The sequence below is a fragment of the Dipodomys ordii genome, unplaced genomic scaffold, assembly GCF_000151885.1.
Source record: "Dipodomys ordii isolate 6190 unplaced genomic scaffold, Dord_2.0 Scaffold5, whole genome shotgun sequence".
NCBI classification, from domain to species: Eukaryota; Metazoa; Chordata; class Mammalia; order Rodentia; family Heteromyidae; genus Dipodomys; species Dipodomys ordii.
The window spans coordinates 26,948,857-26,965,833 of NW_012267221.1; the positions used below are offsets into that span (position 1 = coordinate 26,948,857).

Below are 16,977 nucleotides of genomic sequence, written 5' to 3' on the forward strand. Positions count from 1 at the left end.
TCCAATGGATTGTTAGGCCCTTAAATGTTCAGAAATGGGAACTGGGGCATGGAGGCAAATGTAAGAAAGAACTGGAGTGGGAAACATTTGATACTACCAATGAAGGACCTTGGTGAGTGACCACATAGCAAACAGCTTAGAAAAGTGAACTAGAGTTTAGAGTAGTTTTAATGTGAAATAAGAGGATTGAAATGGACACAATCAAGAAACTCATAGAGGATGCTAAGCTTTGTGAGCAGCACCTGGCACCAAAAGTGGACTGTTCATCTGGCAGCAGGGTTCAGGGCGAATTTGGGGGAGGAGGGTTCTGTGGATGCTGAATGATCAGTGAGGGGAAATCAGCCATGGTGACTGCTAAGCTGTTCCTGGAATGAGCTCAGTCATTTCCTGGCTCCACATCTATCCTTGCACAAGGCTTGAAATAAAGGGAAACCAGGAAGAAGGTAGTGATACAGTTTCGATCTTGGGTTCTGGAATATTTTGATGCCTTTGGCCACTCTAGTTCCCTTCACAGGTCAGAGGTCAGGGCTCTTAGTGGGCTCCCCTCTAAAGGATCACCACCAGACCTACCACAACTGGCAACCAAAATGAATTGCCTTTATTTTACTGCCTTGGGTCCTGACTGCCTGGGCCTCTAAGTTTGACCTAAAAGGAGTGCAGTGAACTCAGCTCTGTTAATCAGGGGCTAGGAGAAGGTGTGAGAAAGCCTTAGGACTCCATTCTTCTTCCAAGTTCCCAGTGGCCTTCTGGAGACATTGTGCCTGCTTTGTTTTCAAAAGGAAAGAAGTGACAAATAGTGGCTGTATAAGTTGATCTGAGGTGAGCTCAGGGTCATCACAGGATGTATTTGGGTCAGGCAGGTCCTTGAAGAGTCCTCAATCCACAGCCAGCAGAGCTCAGCAGGAGGGAAGGCCAAGCTGGCCTTACAGACCTGGTCCCCACAAACCACTCCCTCCCCAGCAATTTCAGTACTCAGGAGTGACAAAGTACCACCATTCTTTTTCTGATGTGGCATTTGATTAAGACACAACTCATAAAGAGCACTGAGTGCTTTAGTACAAGGCACTCCACATATTTATGGACAGGGCCTGAGCAGTGCTGGCTACTGGCATGGGAGCAGAAGATGCCCTTTAAAGGCACTGTACTGAGGTGGCTGCCCCCTCCACAGTCAGTTTCCCTCTGGAAGTTCAATAACTCTACCTGATGGAGAAAACAAAACAAAAGCAAAAAATACCCAAAATGTAGACATCAAGCTCAACGTGAACACCATTTAAAGTCAAACCAACCCCCTAAATTAGAGATACAAGGATGAAGGAGGAGTCAGAATAGGTCAGCTGTAAGATGAGCTAAATTGCATGCACATAGCTGTGGTGTTCTCATTTAAACCCCGTGGAAATCATTGAAGTGCACTGGGCAGCTGTGATGAAATTCCTAAAAGCAGCATTTCTGAGAGAGAGAGAGAACTAAGAAGTAACCAGAGAAACAAGCCACAATTTGGGGTCCTGTCTGGAACTGAAGCGTTGGCCTATCCCAGGCTGTGGAGGAGGCTCTGAAGCAGCAGCTGTCCGGAGGGAGAGGATGTAGAGTTGCTTCTACCCCCATGAGGTGGCAACGTGAGCTAACCTGTCTCTATCATGGGCAACCTTCCAGGGGGGCCACTCCTCTTAATTCCTGCTGTCACCTTGTGCTGGGTGGAGGTCATCATGTGACTGGTTCTCTGCAGAATGTATTCTTCATAAATGGGTACTGCAGGGCAGGGCTTTTCCACATTTAGGAAATGGTAGCCATGGCAGTGGGCAGTGGTTACTGTGTGTGGTGCCTCTATGCCAAATAGGGACAAGACACTCACTTACTCAAAGGCATCCCTCCCCAACCGGGGCTAGCCTGGTGCATCCTGCCTGCTCCCCGAGGATCGTGTGAGGACACGTGACAGACGCAAGCCATTGACACACCAGTATCAGCCATGCTGAAACCTAAAGCTTTTTTCTTCATATGACTATTTCTTGAACCAAAGTGCTTCTCAAATATGAGAAAACAGCCTTGAAAAATCACATCCGTGGTTTAGTCTGCAGAGGAGGCCATATCATCCTGTTTTGGCCATTCTTATTGCAGCACAGGGCTCTTCTATTCTTGGTACTTTATTTTACTTACTTTACCAGGATATTAATCTGTGGGCTGAGGCATTAGCATGGAAAACTTGAAATATGTACAAGGGAATCCAAATGCAAACAGCCAACTTGAGTTACTAGCTTTTAATTACCGCGGCCGTTACAGTGACGTAAATGAGTCTCTCTGATTGCAGCTGTAACCCATGTAGTTCTGAATTGGAAGAAGGGGTGATTGAATTGGCAATATAACATGAGGACATCTACCAGTTGGTTTTAATTGGTAAATTGGCAGTATATAGGGATAACCATTTGGTCTGTCCATAGCACTGGAAACCAAGGCAAGTACATAAAATCACAGGAGCATATAATTGGTGTACTAAACTCATTTTCTTATGTTATCCCAGCTGGCATCTCCAGGTTATTAAAAGCCTTTAAAACCACCATCTTCAAAGAGATCTAATTGTCAATATGGTCTTTGTACATTAATCCGGTTAGCACAGAGCTGAATAGATATAAACAGGCAACTAAAATCTACACAAATTTCTATATACAACTTTCTTATTTCAAGTTCATGAAAGACCAATAAATCTTAATGAGTATACAAACCATTTTATGTATCGTGGTTTCCTCATTAGATGCATAAGGCAATCAACCCATAAAAGATAATTTATTAACAGTATAAATTGAATCAAACTTTTAAAGATGGTTAATTCACTTGTTCCAGAAAGTGCTATGATCTTTGTGACTATTTCCTGAGGCATAAATGACACATCAGAATAAGGAAAAATAAGTCCAGGTTCTGACAAATCAGAACTGTAGCTGGAAAGTCTTGGGATACTTGTAGCAATGTTTTCAACTCAAATCACATGGCATCTATCCACTACTAAATATCCCTCAGTGATTTTTTTTTGCCAATGGGAGAACTAAAGTTACTCAAAGCAAAGAGAGAACAACTATACCCTGTCATCCTAGAATAGAGAAAGAAATCCCAGGAAATGAAGGAGTATGTGAAAAGAAAACCAGAGATAAAGAAGGGTAAGGTGGCATCAGCTTGTCAGTATAAGTAGTTGAGATTTACTACAGCTTATATACAATATACCTTATATACAGCCTTCCTTTAGCCACACCATCTGGGAGTACAAGTTAAAGGAAATTAAGAGCAATTAGTGCTGCATATCAAAATCTCTGATATTATAGGATCTCCATTTTTCCTTCTTTCTGGGAGGGTTCAGTGTCTATCTTATCTGTCCTTACAACGTGACCATTCAACCTGCACTGATCCTCTCATTCTCTGCTGATCATGCTGGATGGAAGGGGCCCTCACTCTGGTGTCTAGTGATGTTCCTGCCACTGAGGTGCCGCCTTCTGGTCTGTGCTGCTGTCAGTCTAGGGGCTGAGTTATGGTGAGGGGGCATGTGTGTAATGTGCTTGAACCACTATTAAGTCTTTTTTGATCACTCATGTTCTAGCTAAGAGCATGAATCCATAGACAATCTGAGATAAGGGACAGATACATTTTATGCTGGACTTGGAGTCATCTAAATAGCGAGGTTTATGGGATTTTCACTTTAATTAGGAAAGAATTCGTTCTCTCTTCCCCTCCCCCCGTCTTTTACTGATGTCTGAACTCAGGGCTTTGCATTTGCCAGGTATGCACTCTACCCCGAGTCATGCTTCCAGCCAGGGAAGAATTATTGACTCAGAGGGATCTCAGTTTCTTATGTGAATAATAACCACATCTCACTGAGCTCTCAGATACTTCTGCACCCCAGGTTTGCAGCTGGGGCTTCTGCTGAGGTTTGTCATATGTTTGGGTGTTTTTGACATCCATATCTCTTTTAGCACCAGATGTTTAAATCCTTTCTTCCCAAATACTGTACTGGTCCTGGAGGAGTACAACCATCAACTGTCCCTTAACACATGAAATCTCATTGGTAACTCTGACTCTGGATTTCAAATAACTACCCCTTTTTCCTTTTTCAGCTATCCCTATTTTAAAAGGCATCACAAGAAATAAAGGTTAAAGTATATTCAAATATAAACATGGCTTGTCTTTCAATATTGGCCAAAGCAAAGCCTTGCCTTCCTGAGATTCAGCTAGCTACATACAGTGTTAGAAAAGTGTCACTGTGTTATCTTCCAGCCTGGAATTTCTAGAAATACTTTTGTACTCTCAATATGCAGGATTATTTTAAGCCCACTACATTTTAATGTTACTGCTGCTGTTACAATAGACACCAGCTACTAATTACGATAACGTTTTATTTATATATCAAGAAAAAAAGCTATTTGGTTAAAATTATCAACTATATTTCAATTACTTTGTAATGAGATATTAGCTAATATCTTTTGAGAAAATCTAGAGTAGATCAGTTAATAATCTTGATAATTTTAAGATGAAATAACCCTGTATTCTCAAATTTACATACTTCATATTTCCAGAATGTTTGTGAGCTAACAATAGAAAAGTACGGCAAAGTCTAGACAATGGGTTTTTCTGAAGTGAAGAATTAAGTCTAAATGTAGGTCAATAACCTTCAGAAAGTGGACAGCTATGGACTTTAGTTTGCTATTGCTCAGGAAAGGTCCCGTAATTAGCTCTTTCAGTCACATTTGTTCACTGTGAGCTTTTCTATGTTTCTTCCTGTCCATCAGGCTCCTCTTTTAGCAATGATAATAAATATAATAAAAATATAATAATAGAAAATTTAATCAGAAATTAGGACATTTAGTCAGGAATTCGATATTACCATAAGTAAGATTTTTAGGTAACTAAACCTTTCTGATATTTTTCTTTTATTTTAAATATTATTTGTAAGCTGATACATTAAAAACAACAATTATCTGTACTGATGGCAATACCATGTGATAATTTATGGTACATGTCTACTAAACTTTATTAGCTAAAGCAAAAAACCTAGCTAGGCATGGCTCATGACTATAATCCTAGCTACTCAGGAAACTGAAATCTGAGGATCGTGGTTCAAAGCTAGTCCAGGCAGGAAAGTCCATGAGACTTTTATCTCCAATTCACTACCCCAAATTCCACAAGTAGAGCTGTGACTCAAGTGTTAGAGCACTGGCCTTGAGCAAAAAAGACCAAGAACAGTGCCTGCGTTCAAGCCCTAGGATGCATGTGTGTGCGTACCTGCATGTGCATGCACACACATTAAACATTTTGCTGTATTAAATATACCGAAGTTTTTATCAGGCATATATGATAGTTATATATTACCATGATTTTAACAGTCTTTTAATGAATAATTGGTTTGAATTCTAGAATACTGATGTTCTTTGAATTTATGGAACCATTCATCTACTCATTCATCTATTTAGCTAGTATTGATTGTTACTATGTTCCAAGAAACTTAAAAGGCAGTAGAAATAGAGCAGTGAGTACAGAAAGCCCTGCTCTAAGGGAGATCATCTTCCAGTCAGTATGTGCTGAAGATGCCAATAGTGTGTTCTTGTAGAACCATAAGCCAAACAATGCTGAACTCCTTATAACTTACTTAGGCTTGAGTACATTTCTTATTAAGCATTGTTGCCTGCTCCTTTATTTCCCATTACCATCCCTGTCCTCCCATCTTCCCCACCCCCCACTGCCAAAGTTGTAAAGTTTGTTTTTCAACATAACGTTTTGTACATTTTGATTGCTTTGTCTTCCTTCTTAGATGTCAGTTATTTTCTCTGCCTGGTTCCATTTCTCCTTTTGATCTGAGGTGACATTGTTGGTCTCTTTCCTAAGTGTTTGCCTAATAATAAACCACATTTCTGGATAGGGACCAAGTAGCTCATAGCATGCTTCCTGTCACTTACACACTCATTTCTTCTATTCCTACTTGCAATGTTTGAGGTCTTCGTTCCATTATATTGTTTATGTGACTCAGTTCTAATAATCTGGTTCTATTACTAGGCTCAAAAGTCTCTGTGGCATATTTTTTCCTCAGAGAATGAATATATCTAAATGCAAATAACAAGCATAAAATCTAGCTTTATGGTTGTTGATTAGAGATGGAATCTCATCAGCTTTACTGCTTAGTCTGGACTCGAACTGTGATTCTTTAGACCTCAGCTTCCTGAGTAGCTAGGAAAACAGGTGTGAACCAAAAGTACCAGGCCCACTAAACCTTTTTAAAGGAAGGAAAATGTTTTCTTACCTCCTTATGTATCAACCACTTCTAAAACTGCCTGGAAAATTCAAAGAAACATAGGTCCCATGGTTTCCCCTATTTAAAATAACTAGCATATATCTAGGACAAGCAGAAGAGGTCAAAAGCTATGTACATATGACCATATAACCTGATGTTAAGTGAGCCCCAAGATAGGGACACAGAGGTTTTATCTTTGTTGCTGTTCTTAATGTACTTATAATGTACTATGTGATTTTTTTTTGTTTCTTTTGTATGTTCTTCCCCCATGGTACAACCCCTGTGGTCACTGTGTTTGATCCAGTGCCCTGCATCTTGTATATACATTTTTCTAATTTGGGGAAGGGAAATAACAAAATGCTGAAACAAGGATACAGGATGATACATTGTAACAATGAGATGTACAAGACAGTATGTTGAATATGAACTTTACAACTTTGCAGGGGGGGGTAGTGAGAGAGGGGAGGGAGAAGTTGGGGAAGTGGGGAGGAAAGGGATGTTTGGGGAAATATAAAGGAAGGTGTAACAATGCTCCATAGGAAGTGGACTCATTACCTTGCTCATGTAATTGTAACCCCTCTGTACAGTATCTTTACAATAAAAATATATATTAAAAATAAATAAATAAAACTGCCTGGTAGGACTGTAGGGAGAGAACTGAAATTCTAGACTGTGTTGAAGGGAAGAATGGTGACTAAGATAAAAAGGAATATCCAAGACTCATTCACAGACTATCAGATATTGGAGGGTCATCCAGAGCAGTAGTCGAGCATGATGGTTAAGTATTCCAGGTCTGGAGCTAGATTATGGTATCCACTATGGTCATTTGACCTTGGCCTAGAGATTCAGCATTCCATGCCTCAGTTTACTCACCTGCAAAATAATGTGTATAGCACTTCACAGGGTTATGAGGATTAAATGAATGAATTCAGGTATAGCACTGCACTACGCTTGGCACACAGTAAGCAGTAAGCATGTAGTAAACATATTATCTCAATTTCTTCACACACTTTTATACATAAAGAAGATAGTAACACATTAAGATTTTTAAGTGAACAGAAAGTTAATAGTAAAACCACATCAAAATCAGAGGTCTTAGGGCTAGAAGTATGGCTCAAATGGTAGGACTTGAGTTCAAACCCCAGTAACTACAAAAACAAACAAAGATTTTTATGCTTATATAACAAATAGGAAGCGATTCAGGATAATTTAAAAAATTATGAATGAACTACTAAATTATATGTTGAGTCGCTCTTTCCTCTCTGAAATGCAAATATCCAGATATACTCTGCCCAGCTCTGTTCCCTTAATCCCTGCAGCAAGACTAGTTCTATAGAGACAAGTGACAGGATTGGACAACAGATGAAGTTAAATTTTATAAATCAGTAGTGCCACCATTTCTTTCCTTACCTTGAACTTGTCAACTTCTGCTTTAGAACATGTGGCATGATAGGATAGCACCTAATTCAGAAAGAAAACAAAAAAAGAACTTCAATAATGAAAAACAGGACAGCATTTTCTGAAATTCTCTTGGATTAAAAAAAAAACACTTTTTCATGAGATGGTTTCGATGTAACAGTAGATTTGAATGTATGACAAAAGATTTTCATGAATCATCTGTGACAAAGATCAAAAGCAGGTGAGCCTGTCACCACGTCATGTGAGCTGGAAATTGCCTTATCATATATAATTCAGATACAGAGGCCTAAAAGGATGTCCATTCACAGGCTCCGTGAGATTGGGGTGATCAGCTGCTGCTGCTCTGCTCAATGAAATATTAGTAGAAGCATTCATTTGCTTTTTCTTTCTTCCCTTTATTCCATCTTTAAAATCTGTTATCTCTGAGTAAACACAAGTGTCAATGTCAGCTTCTTATGGATAGCTGAACAGGAAAGGAAACAGAAAGGAGGCTGGTAAAATTGGAGCTGGCTCAAGTGGTAGAGCACCTTGAATGAAAAAGCCCAGTGACAGTGTCCAGGCCCTGAGTTCAAGCCCCAGAACCAGCATGCATGCACACACACACACACACACACACACACACACACACACACCAGATTGGGTCTAGGCTCCTCTGTCCAGGGCTGTTTCTTCTTTTTTATGGAACAACCACATGCTTACTCCAGTATTGGTATGTTATAAGGCAGTCATGTATAGTATACATATTATGTACATAATATATATAATGGCTGTGTTTTCTAGGTTGTATGTTTTAAATACACACTTAATCTATATGAATTATAAATAAGTTGGAGAAATGTTAAATCTATCTGTTTCTACCAAGTTTAGAGACTCATTTGGTTCTGAAAGTAACTCAGCATTTCTCACTTAGCCATAGGACTCCATTTTGTGTGTGTGTGTGTGTGTATCCTGGGACCCAAACTCAGGACCTGGGTGCTATCCTTGAGCTTTTACCCTCAAGGCTAGTGCTCTACTACTTGAACCATAGTTCCATTGATGACTTTTTGGTAGTTAACTGGAGAATCTCATAGACTTTCTTGCCCAGACTGACTTCAAACTGATCCACAGATCTCAGCCTCTTCAGCAGGTAGGATTACAGCTGTGAATCATCAGCACCCAATGAGATTTCATTAAGTGATAAAGAAATGTAGTAACATGATAACCTAGTAACCTATGAGCCAAGAACTTTGGTGCACAAGCCATGTGTGGATGGGCACACTCAACAATGGGCAGCAGTGGAAGCAGAACCCAGCCTCCTCAGCAGCACTTCTGGGGTGCATCTCATTTCCAGCATTGTGAGGTAAGGCAAACTCTTTGAGTATCTTGAAAATGGCATAATAGTGCTACTACAGAATCATTCTCTTCTTAAATCATTAATCTGGGTTTTTTGGGTTTGGTTTTTTTGAGACAGAGTTTTATTACATAGTCTAAGTAGGCCTCAAACTTGTGATCTTCTGTGTCAGCCTCTCAAGTGCTGGGATTACAGAAATGCATCACCACTCCTGGCTATCAGCAATCTATTCTTCAAGATTCGAGGTTCCACCTGAAAATATTCATGAGAGCTATTTTCCTTTGCTTTTAGTTGGAAGTACTATAATGCATGGTAAAGTATGTAACAACTTTTTTAAAAAAGTAACATTTATTATTATTATTTTGCCGGTCTTGGGCTTGAACTCAGGGCCTGGGCACTGTCCTTGAGCTTCTTTTTGCTCAAGGCTAGCACTCTACCTCTTGAGCCACAGCACCACTTCTGGCTTTTTCTCTGTATGTAGTACTGAGGAATCAAACCCAGGGCTTCATGCATGCTAGGCAAGCACTTTACCACTAAGACATATTAAGAGCCCTTTTTTAGGTAACTTTTTTGAGTAACATTTACATGTGTATATAAAAACCAAAGAATTATGCTAGGTTTTAAGTTGTTCTAAATACCACTTTTTAAGGTCTTCTTAAATTGAATATTTTATTTCTCATTGTAAACTGTTTTCTCACTGACTATTTCTTTTTTATGTTTTCTTCAATTCCCTTCCGACTTTGTAAGAAACTCATAGAGGCGTATTTATTAGAGATCAATACATTCTATGAGGTTTACTTATTAACAACAAAGCAGGGCTGGGAAGGTGGCACAGTGGTAGAGTGCTTGTTGTCTTGCATGCATGAGGCCCTGGGTTCGATGCCTCAGTAGCACATAAACAGAAAAAAAAAATCCGGAAGTGGTGCTGTAGCTCAAATGGTAGAGTGCTAGCCTTGAGCTGAAGAGCTGAGGGACAGCGTTCAGGCCCCATGATGGAAAAAACCAAGAACCAATACACACCACAAAGCAATTTTCTGCTAGGAAAATGTTAAGCACAGCAAAAGTCTGTGAGGATGGGTTTGTACTTCAGAGTTCTTAAGAAGATTAAATGCAATAACACATGTCAAATCAATATAAAACTATCAAATGACATTTATTAATTACCTTTATTTAAAATTCTACCTATATATATTTGTATCATCATATCTTCATTGATTGTAATTTTTACTAAGTATTTTAAATACAAAAGTAACAATAGATTTTCCTTTAATTAAATTTTGTTATAATTAAACTATCATTTTAGAGTTTGTTACTGTTCACAAATAAGAAATGTTGCAGATTCCATATTCAAAACATTTATTTTCCCTAAATATTAGTCCAAATTCAAGATGCAGTTCAAAATCCTGCCACCAGATGGTGCTTAGCTAGGCTACACTAAAAAGTGTACAAAGCTTGGTACTCTCCGTTTGCTTAAATCAACTTGTCCCACTTTTTTATTATTAAAAAAAGTTATTAACTTTACTAAATTGAAACTATTTGAGTCATTAAAGCAAACAATTATTGCAAATTAAGGCCATACTTATTTTAGTTCCTTTTGGTTCTCTAGTTATTGAGGTATAGGTGTTCTCTGTATTTTTTTGGATTTAAATCCTCTACTAAATATATATTCATAATCATTAATTCCCAAGATTTTTCTTCTTTTTTTGGTTTTGTTTTTGAGAGGAAGTAACTATGTTTCCCAATCTGTTCTCAAACTCTTATACTCAAATAATCTGTCCTCTGAGTAGCTGGGATTACATTTACGCATCACTGTGCCTTTTAATGAACAAAAGTTCTACATTTTAATTTGGTGTGTATGTTGATTTTTTCATGGTTGTTGTTTTATGTGTCACTTTTAAAAACATTTTTCCTACTACCAAGTCACCTACATTTCTTATAGTATATATTTTGAGATACGTATCTTAGCTTGTCTTTTATAATTACTTCTATAATACATATGAAATGAAATTTATGCATAGTATAAGATTAGATTGATAAGAAAATTCCTGTTAATTTCCCTTTTCTTAAATCTTCCTTATTTACTCTATCTAATTTGACAAAGTTAAAAAAAGGAAACTTTTCATGGGCAGGTTGTAATCTTTTTCATGAAAAGAATCCTGTAATAGGATGGGGAAGGAGGTTAAGAAAACAATAGAGGTGTAAATGTCTGTGGAGAAAATACATCTGTAAGCCATTCCCTTCTGAAAGTTGGAAAGATTGCAATATAACTACAACTCCATCACATGTAAAAAAGAAATAAAATAAAAGGAAGCTTTTGCGTTCGAACATTTTTGTTAGGAGAGTTCCTGTGTCCTTTTATATGACTCAAAGCCAGTAAGGAGAGTGGAGGAGGGGTTCGGTTAAAAAAAAATCTTTCAGCCATCTTCTCCTAAAAGCATGTAGTCCCATGTGAGTGACCAGGAAGAAGAAAATGCTAATAGAGACGAATATGCTGCCAAAGAGCCTGCCAGTAAACCGGTCTGAAGGGATGGTAGCATCACTGCCACTAAGACTTCCTAGAAAGACCAGGAGCCTGAAGAAGCAGATTCTTTAAGACAAATCAGCTTTGAATCTTGCTAAGGAACTTTCCAATTTTTCCTTCGCAACCAGTTCTTACAGTTTTGTTCTAAAGGATTCCCTGGGCTTCATTCAGGAAGGTCGGGGGACTCCATTGCTCCAGTTGACCTTCCGTGTTTGCTTTGCACAGGGTGCAGCAATGAGAAACTCACTGCATCAGTACCCCTGGCCCATATCACATAGCCTCACACAGCTCTACCTACATGTAAAGGTATAACAGTGATCACGCTTAGTTCAGCTTTGTGTTGAAAAGACTGTGATCAAATGTGATTAGCTCACTATTTTTAACAAGCATCTGCGAGATACTGCCAAGGTCCACAAAGGTCACGGACCGCATCTGATTCACCTTCTCCCTCAGTTTTGATTCTGCCATCACCATCCCCCCGAGATAGCTTGAATCGAAGTAGAAGCTTTTTGCTGCCAGGCACTGACACATCCCCAGGTCCTTCTGCAGGAGTTTTTGAAGCTGGAATATTATTCCTTCTTTATTTTTTTCTTTCCTAATGAACAGTCTCTTTTCTGAGCCTTCATGACAGTGTACTATTTTGGTTTTCAACCTATCTCTCCTTCCTCTCACCCTCTTCTGCTTTCTTTGCTAGTTCTGCCTTCACTCCAGATGTGAACCACTCCACACTCCATTTTGGCTTGGGTTTTTGTCCAAGGATATCATGTCCTGTCATAGCTTTCTATACCCTTACTGTGTTGACAGCTTTCAAATTTAGTTTTAACCTCTTTTTTTGTGTGTGCCAGGGGGGTCCGGTTGTGGGGCCTGAACTCTGGGCCTGGGCGCTGTCCCTCAGCTCTTCAGCTCAAGGCTAGCGCTCTACCACTTGAGCCACAGCGCCACTTCCAGCTTTTTTCTTTTTGCTTATGTGGTGCTGAGGAATCGAACCCAGGGCCTCGTGCATGCAAGGCAAGCACTCTACCACTGAATCACCTTCCCAGCTCTTCTTGAACTGCAGACTTGCAGATATAATGGCCAACATCATGAATTCCTACCCAGTGAACACCTTGACAGCTCAGATTTATCACCTGTGGGCATACCTGTTGATTATCCCACGTGTGATGGGCAGAATAATACTCTCCCAGCCCACCCCACAAGATCTTCATGCTGAAGATGTTTCATCCCCAAATCTGCATATATGTGATGTTAGATAATGAGACAAATGAAGGCTGTAGATGGAATTAACTTTGCTCATGAACACATTGTACTATGGCAAGAATAGTATTCTAGATTGTTGGAGTGAGTTTCATGTAATTTCAGGGGACCTAGTGAGTGTAAGAAAGAGGCCAGAAGAGGCAGAGTTGGAGTGATGAAATGTGAGGCTAGCCAGTGCCATCTGCAAAGATGGAAGAGAACCATGAGCCAAATGATGAGGTTAAGGTAGGCTCTAGAAGCCAGAAAAGGAAAGGATGTGGATTATTATCCCATTAGCGTCTCTTGAAAAAATGTAAACCTGCCCCCCACTGTGATTATTATCATAGAAGACCCTTTGAGACTTCTGATCTGCAGAAATGTAAGATAAATACAGGCTGTTTTAATCTACAAAGGTTGTGATTACTGTTAAGGCAGCAACAGGAAGGCAAACTAACATACAAGCATTATCTCCCTTGGCCTTCATCAGTTACATACATGACACTTTTTTTCTCCATTCCTCTTTTTATCACCCCAAAGTCCATCAGAAAACGTATGTTCCACTCCCATATTTTGACTCTTTCCTCTTCATTGACACTACATTGGCTCTATCCACTGTCATTTTCTCACCTGGGCTCCTGTAGTAATCCCTCCATTTCTTCCCAGGATATCTCAAATCTTTGAGACTATAAGAGCCACAGTTATCTTTCAAAAGCCAAAATCTGATGTTATCAAACCCTGCCCTCCAGCTGAAAACTTTTTTTTTTTTTGTCTGTCATGGGGTTTGAACTCAGGGTCTAGGCACTGTCCCTTAGCTTTTTCACTGAAGGCTAGTACTCTTATCACTTGAGCCAACTCTCCACTTCTGGATTCTTGCTGCTTAATTGGAGATAAGTGTTTGATTGGACCTGTCTGGATTGGCCTCAAAATGAGATCCTTAGATCTCAGCCTCCTGAATAGTTAGGGTTACAGGCATGAGCCACTGGCTCCCAGCTCATGTTTTATTTTTCTGATATAGCAGTATGTTCTCAGCTAACTTTGTAACTACCCTGCCTTCACTGGATCTCCACTACATGTTGTTGCATTTCTTTCAATGGCAACTGCAGCTTAGTTACAGGGCTTAATTTGAATCCCAGACAGGATCTGCCTATTGGCATCTTCCCAGAGTCCATTGAACATTGCCCATGCTCTCTTCTCCCTATTGCAGTCCCACCCACCTCTTTTTGGATCTTTCTATACACTAATTGCTTTGCTATCTCAGAGCTTCTTCTGACATCATTACCTGGTTGGCACCCCTTCTGAAATGAGGATGAATGTTACACATCTTCAGTGAGGTCTTATCCAGCTGTTTTTATTTATTTATTTTTTGGTCCTGTTGTGGGGCCTGAACTCTGGGCCTGGGTGCTGTCCCTCAGCTCTTCAGCTCAAGGCTAGCGCTCTACCACTTGAGCCACAGCGCCACTTCTAGCTTTTTTTTCTGCTTATGTGGTGCTGAGGAATCGAACCCAGGGCCTCAGGCATGCAAGGCAAGCGCTCTACCACTGAGCCACCTTCCCAGCTCGTTAGATTTTTTTTTTTGGTGGGGCTTTAACTCTGGACTTGGGAGCTGTCCCTGTGCTCTTCAGCTCAAGGCGAGCTCCCTACCACTTGAGCCACAGTGCCACTTCCTTATCCAGCTGTTTTGAGAAACCCTTTTCCCTGCCATTTTCTGTTGAGTTGACAGACTCTTTCCTTCACTTCACTTATCACAACTGGAGATGTTTATCTGTTTGATCCTGGCCTGCCTTGTCCACTAGACTATGAACACCACTGTCATGGTTTGGATCTGAAATGTCTCCCAAAGCTCATGTATTGCAGACTGAGGTCTCAGTTGATGGTACCACTGGGAAATGCTGGAAACAGAGGCTTGTAAGTTACTAAGGGCAAGAGCTTGCCTTTGAAGGGGGCTGTTTTACCCCAGGCTCTTATCTCTGTTTGTGCTTCCAGGTGCCCTAAAGTGAGTAAATTTGTTCTACCATGCATTTTATGCCATAATGTTTGGCCTCCTCTCTGGCCCAAAGCTGTGGAGTCAAATGACTATGGGTTACAACCATGAGGCAAAATAAACCTTCCTTCTGTTTCTGTTGATGAAAAGTTGACTGAAACAACCCCACACTTAGTCTCCAGAGCATACTGTATCCTGTCCTTAAAAGTGGCCTGATACTTAATTGGTACTCAATATATTTAATGAGTTCAAGAATAAAATTATCAACTTAAAAGAAAATAAGCTTGATTTCCCACATTCCTCTTTATTAGTAGGCTTAGTTGGTGTTTTTTTTTTTAAATCAATGAAACCATTATACACATTCCATATGAATATATACTGAGCAGTACAGGAAGGAATTCCAGACTGGTAAAAATACAGGACACTCCACTGAACCCGAATTTCTTAACAGCAAAATATTGCATACACTATTTATGACATACTTGTACTAAAATGATTTGTCATTTATCTGAAATTCAACTTTATGTAGGCCTCTTGTATTTTATCTGACAACCATACTTCTACTGGTCCCAAATTAACAAGGGAGAAAACAAATCTGGAGAATGCTAAGCCATATGCCCTGATGCTCATGTTCGCTCTTTGCTCTAACTCACATCTCCACCGACTTTTTCCTCACAGTGCTTGGTCTGGCAGAATTACTAAATGCCTGGAGTATAAAATGCTTTCTGTAATGCTTTGCCATTGTTGTGAGTTGAGTTGTGATCCTCAACCTGCCAATTTCACTTGCTGAATTCCTAACCCTTAGACTGTGACTATATTTGGAGGTAGACTTTTTAAAGTGGCAATTAAGGTAAACTGAGATCATATGGGTGGGTCCACGTGCAATACTATGTGTGTGATTATAAGAGGAGGACACTAGAACACAGACAATACAGGGATTGAGAGGTGACCATTTAAGGACAAAGCAAAAAGATAGCTGTCTGCAAGCCAAGGAAAGAAACCTCAGAAGAAACCAAACCTCAAAATGCCTTGGTCTTTCACTTAGCTTCTAGAACCATGAGAAAACAATTTTCTAGTGTCTAAACCACTAAGTTTGTGCTATTTTGTTAAATGTTATAGAGCCCTAACAATCTAGTACAGCCATGTAGGGAAAATCTGGGACAAAATTGAAGGAAAATAACAAATAATTTCTGATTACTTTTACTATAGCCAATCTTCAAAAGAAAGCCATTGTTCTTTCATTTATGAAATAATATTATATGTCACTGGTAATGACTGAAATAAACCTTTTGTGGTTAATAATAAAACAAAGTAAGAATCATATGTTTCTAACTGCTATTTTAAAAAGTTTTGTAAATGAAAAGTTCCTTCCACAATTTCAGACTATGTTGTAGGCTATTTGAATTCTCCAAACTTTACCTTTTGTAGTAGGGTCTAGGAGTTCCATACATTTTGAACAATAATCTCGTAGATTAAGTCTAAGCAGTTTAATTAAATGTATCATAGCTGTTTTGAAGAGTCATTTGCAAGACATAATTGTAAATACACTATCTTTATGAGAAACGTTGGTAGATTACTCAAACTTAGCCAACTCATACACACTCAGTTTTTTGACAGGTAAGTAAAAATTTGTATGAAGTTTACATATAATGGTAATATAACATAATAGTAATCGAACACTTGGGTAAACATTAAATATGTAAACACTTGATAATCGAACACTTGAATAAACATTAAACTTTCACAAGAAAATTTCTATCCCAGATAGATTTCTCTTTTGTGTTGGTGTTAATTTTAGAAAATATTTTAAAGATAAATGTAGCAATTCAATTTTGTTGGTAATCTCTAACCTAGGGATTCTTCATAGTTTTAAAAATAAATCACTATTTACAAAACCCTGCTACTTGTGTTAACTTTTGGATTGGACTTGCTCCTAGCAAAACAAGCAGACCAAACAAGCGAGATAATTATTATACCCATTAAGGACAGAAGAAAGGAGTCATGTTTTGTCAAGTATGCACAGCAGGAAAAGACAATTAACTGTATTTCAAGAGAAAAGCAATGCTCAGAGCAATGAAATAGGACCCCTGTATCACACTTTGCCCTCTGCCACATTTGGTTCACATCCTGAGCCAAAGTGCTTGTCTTGCAATTCCTGCAACTGCCCTCACAGTAGCTGAGGACAGAGTTCTCACCCCGGTTGTTTTGAATGCTAATTTGTTAAAGATCTGGGC

General features: G+C 39.2%; 1 protein-coding gene across 1 annotated transcript in view; it reads right to left on the reverse strand.

The window, feature by feature from the left end:
- The window catches only part of Pde11a (phosphodiesterase 11A), a 209,385-nt gene that overhangs the window by 113,178 nt on the left and 79,230 nt on the right, over positions 1-16,977 (reverse strand). Inside the window, exon 8 of the mRNA XM_013028053.1 lies at positions 7,670-7,720. Within this exon, the coding sequence (XP_012883507.1) occupies positions 7,670-7,720 (51 nt within the window). The remainder of the gene's footprint in view (positions 1-7,669; positions 7,721-16,977) is intronic.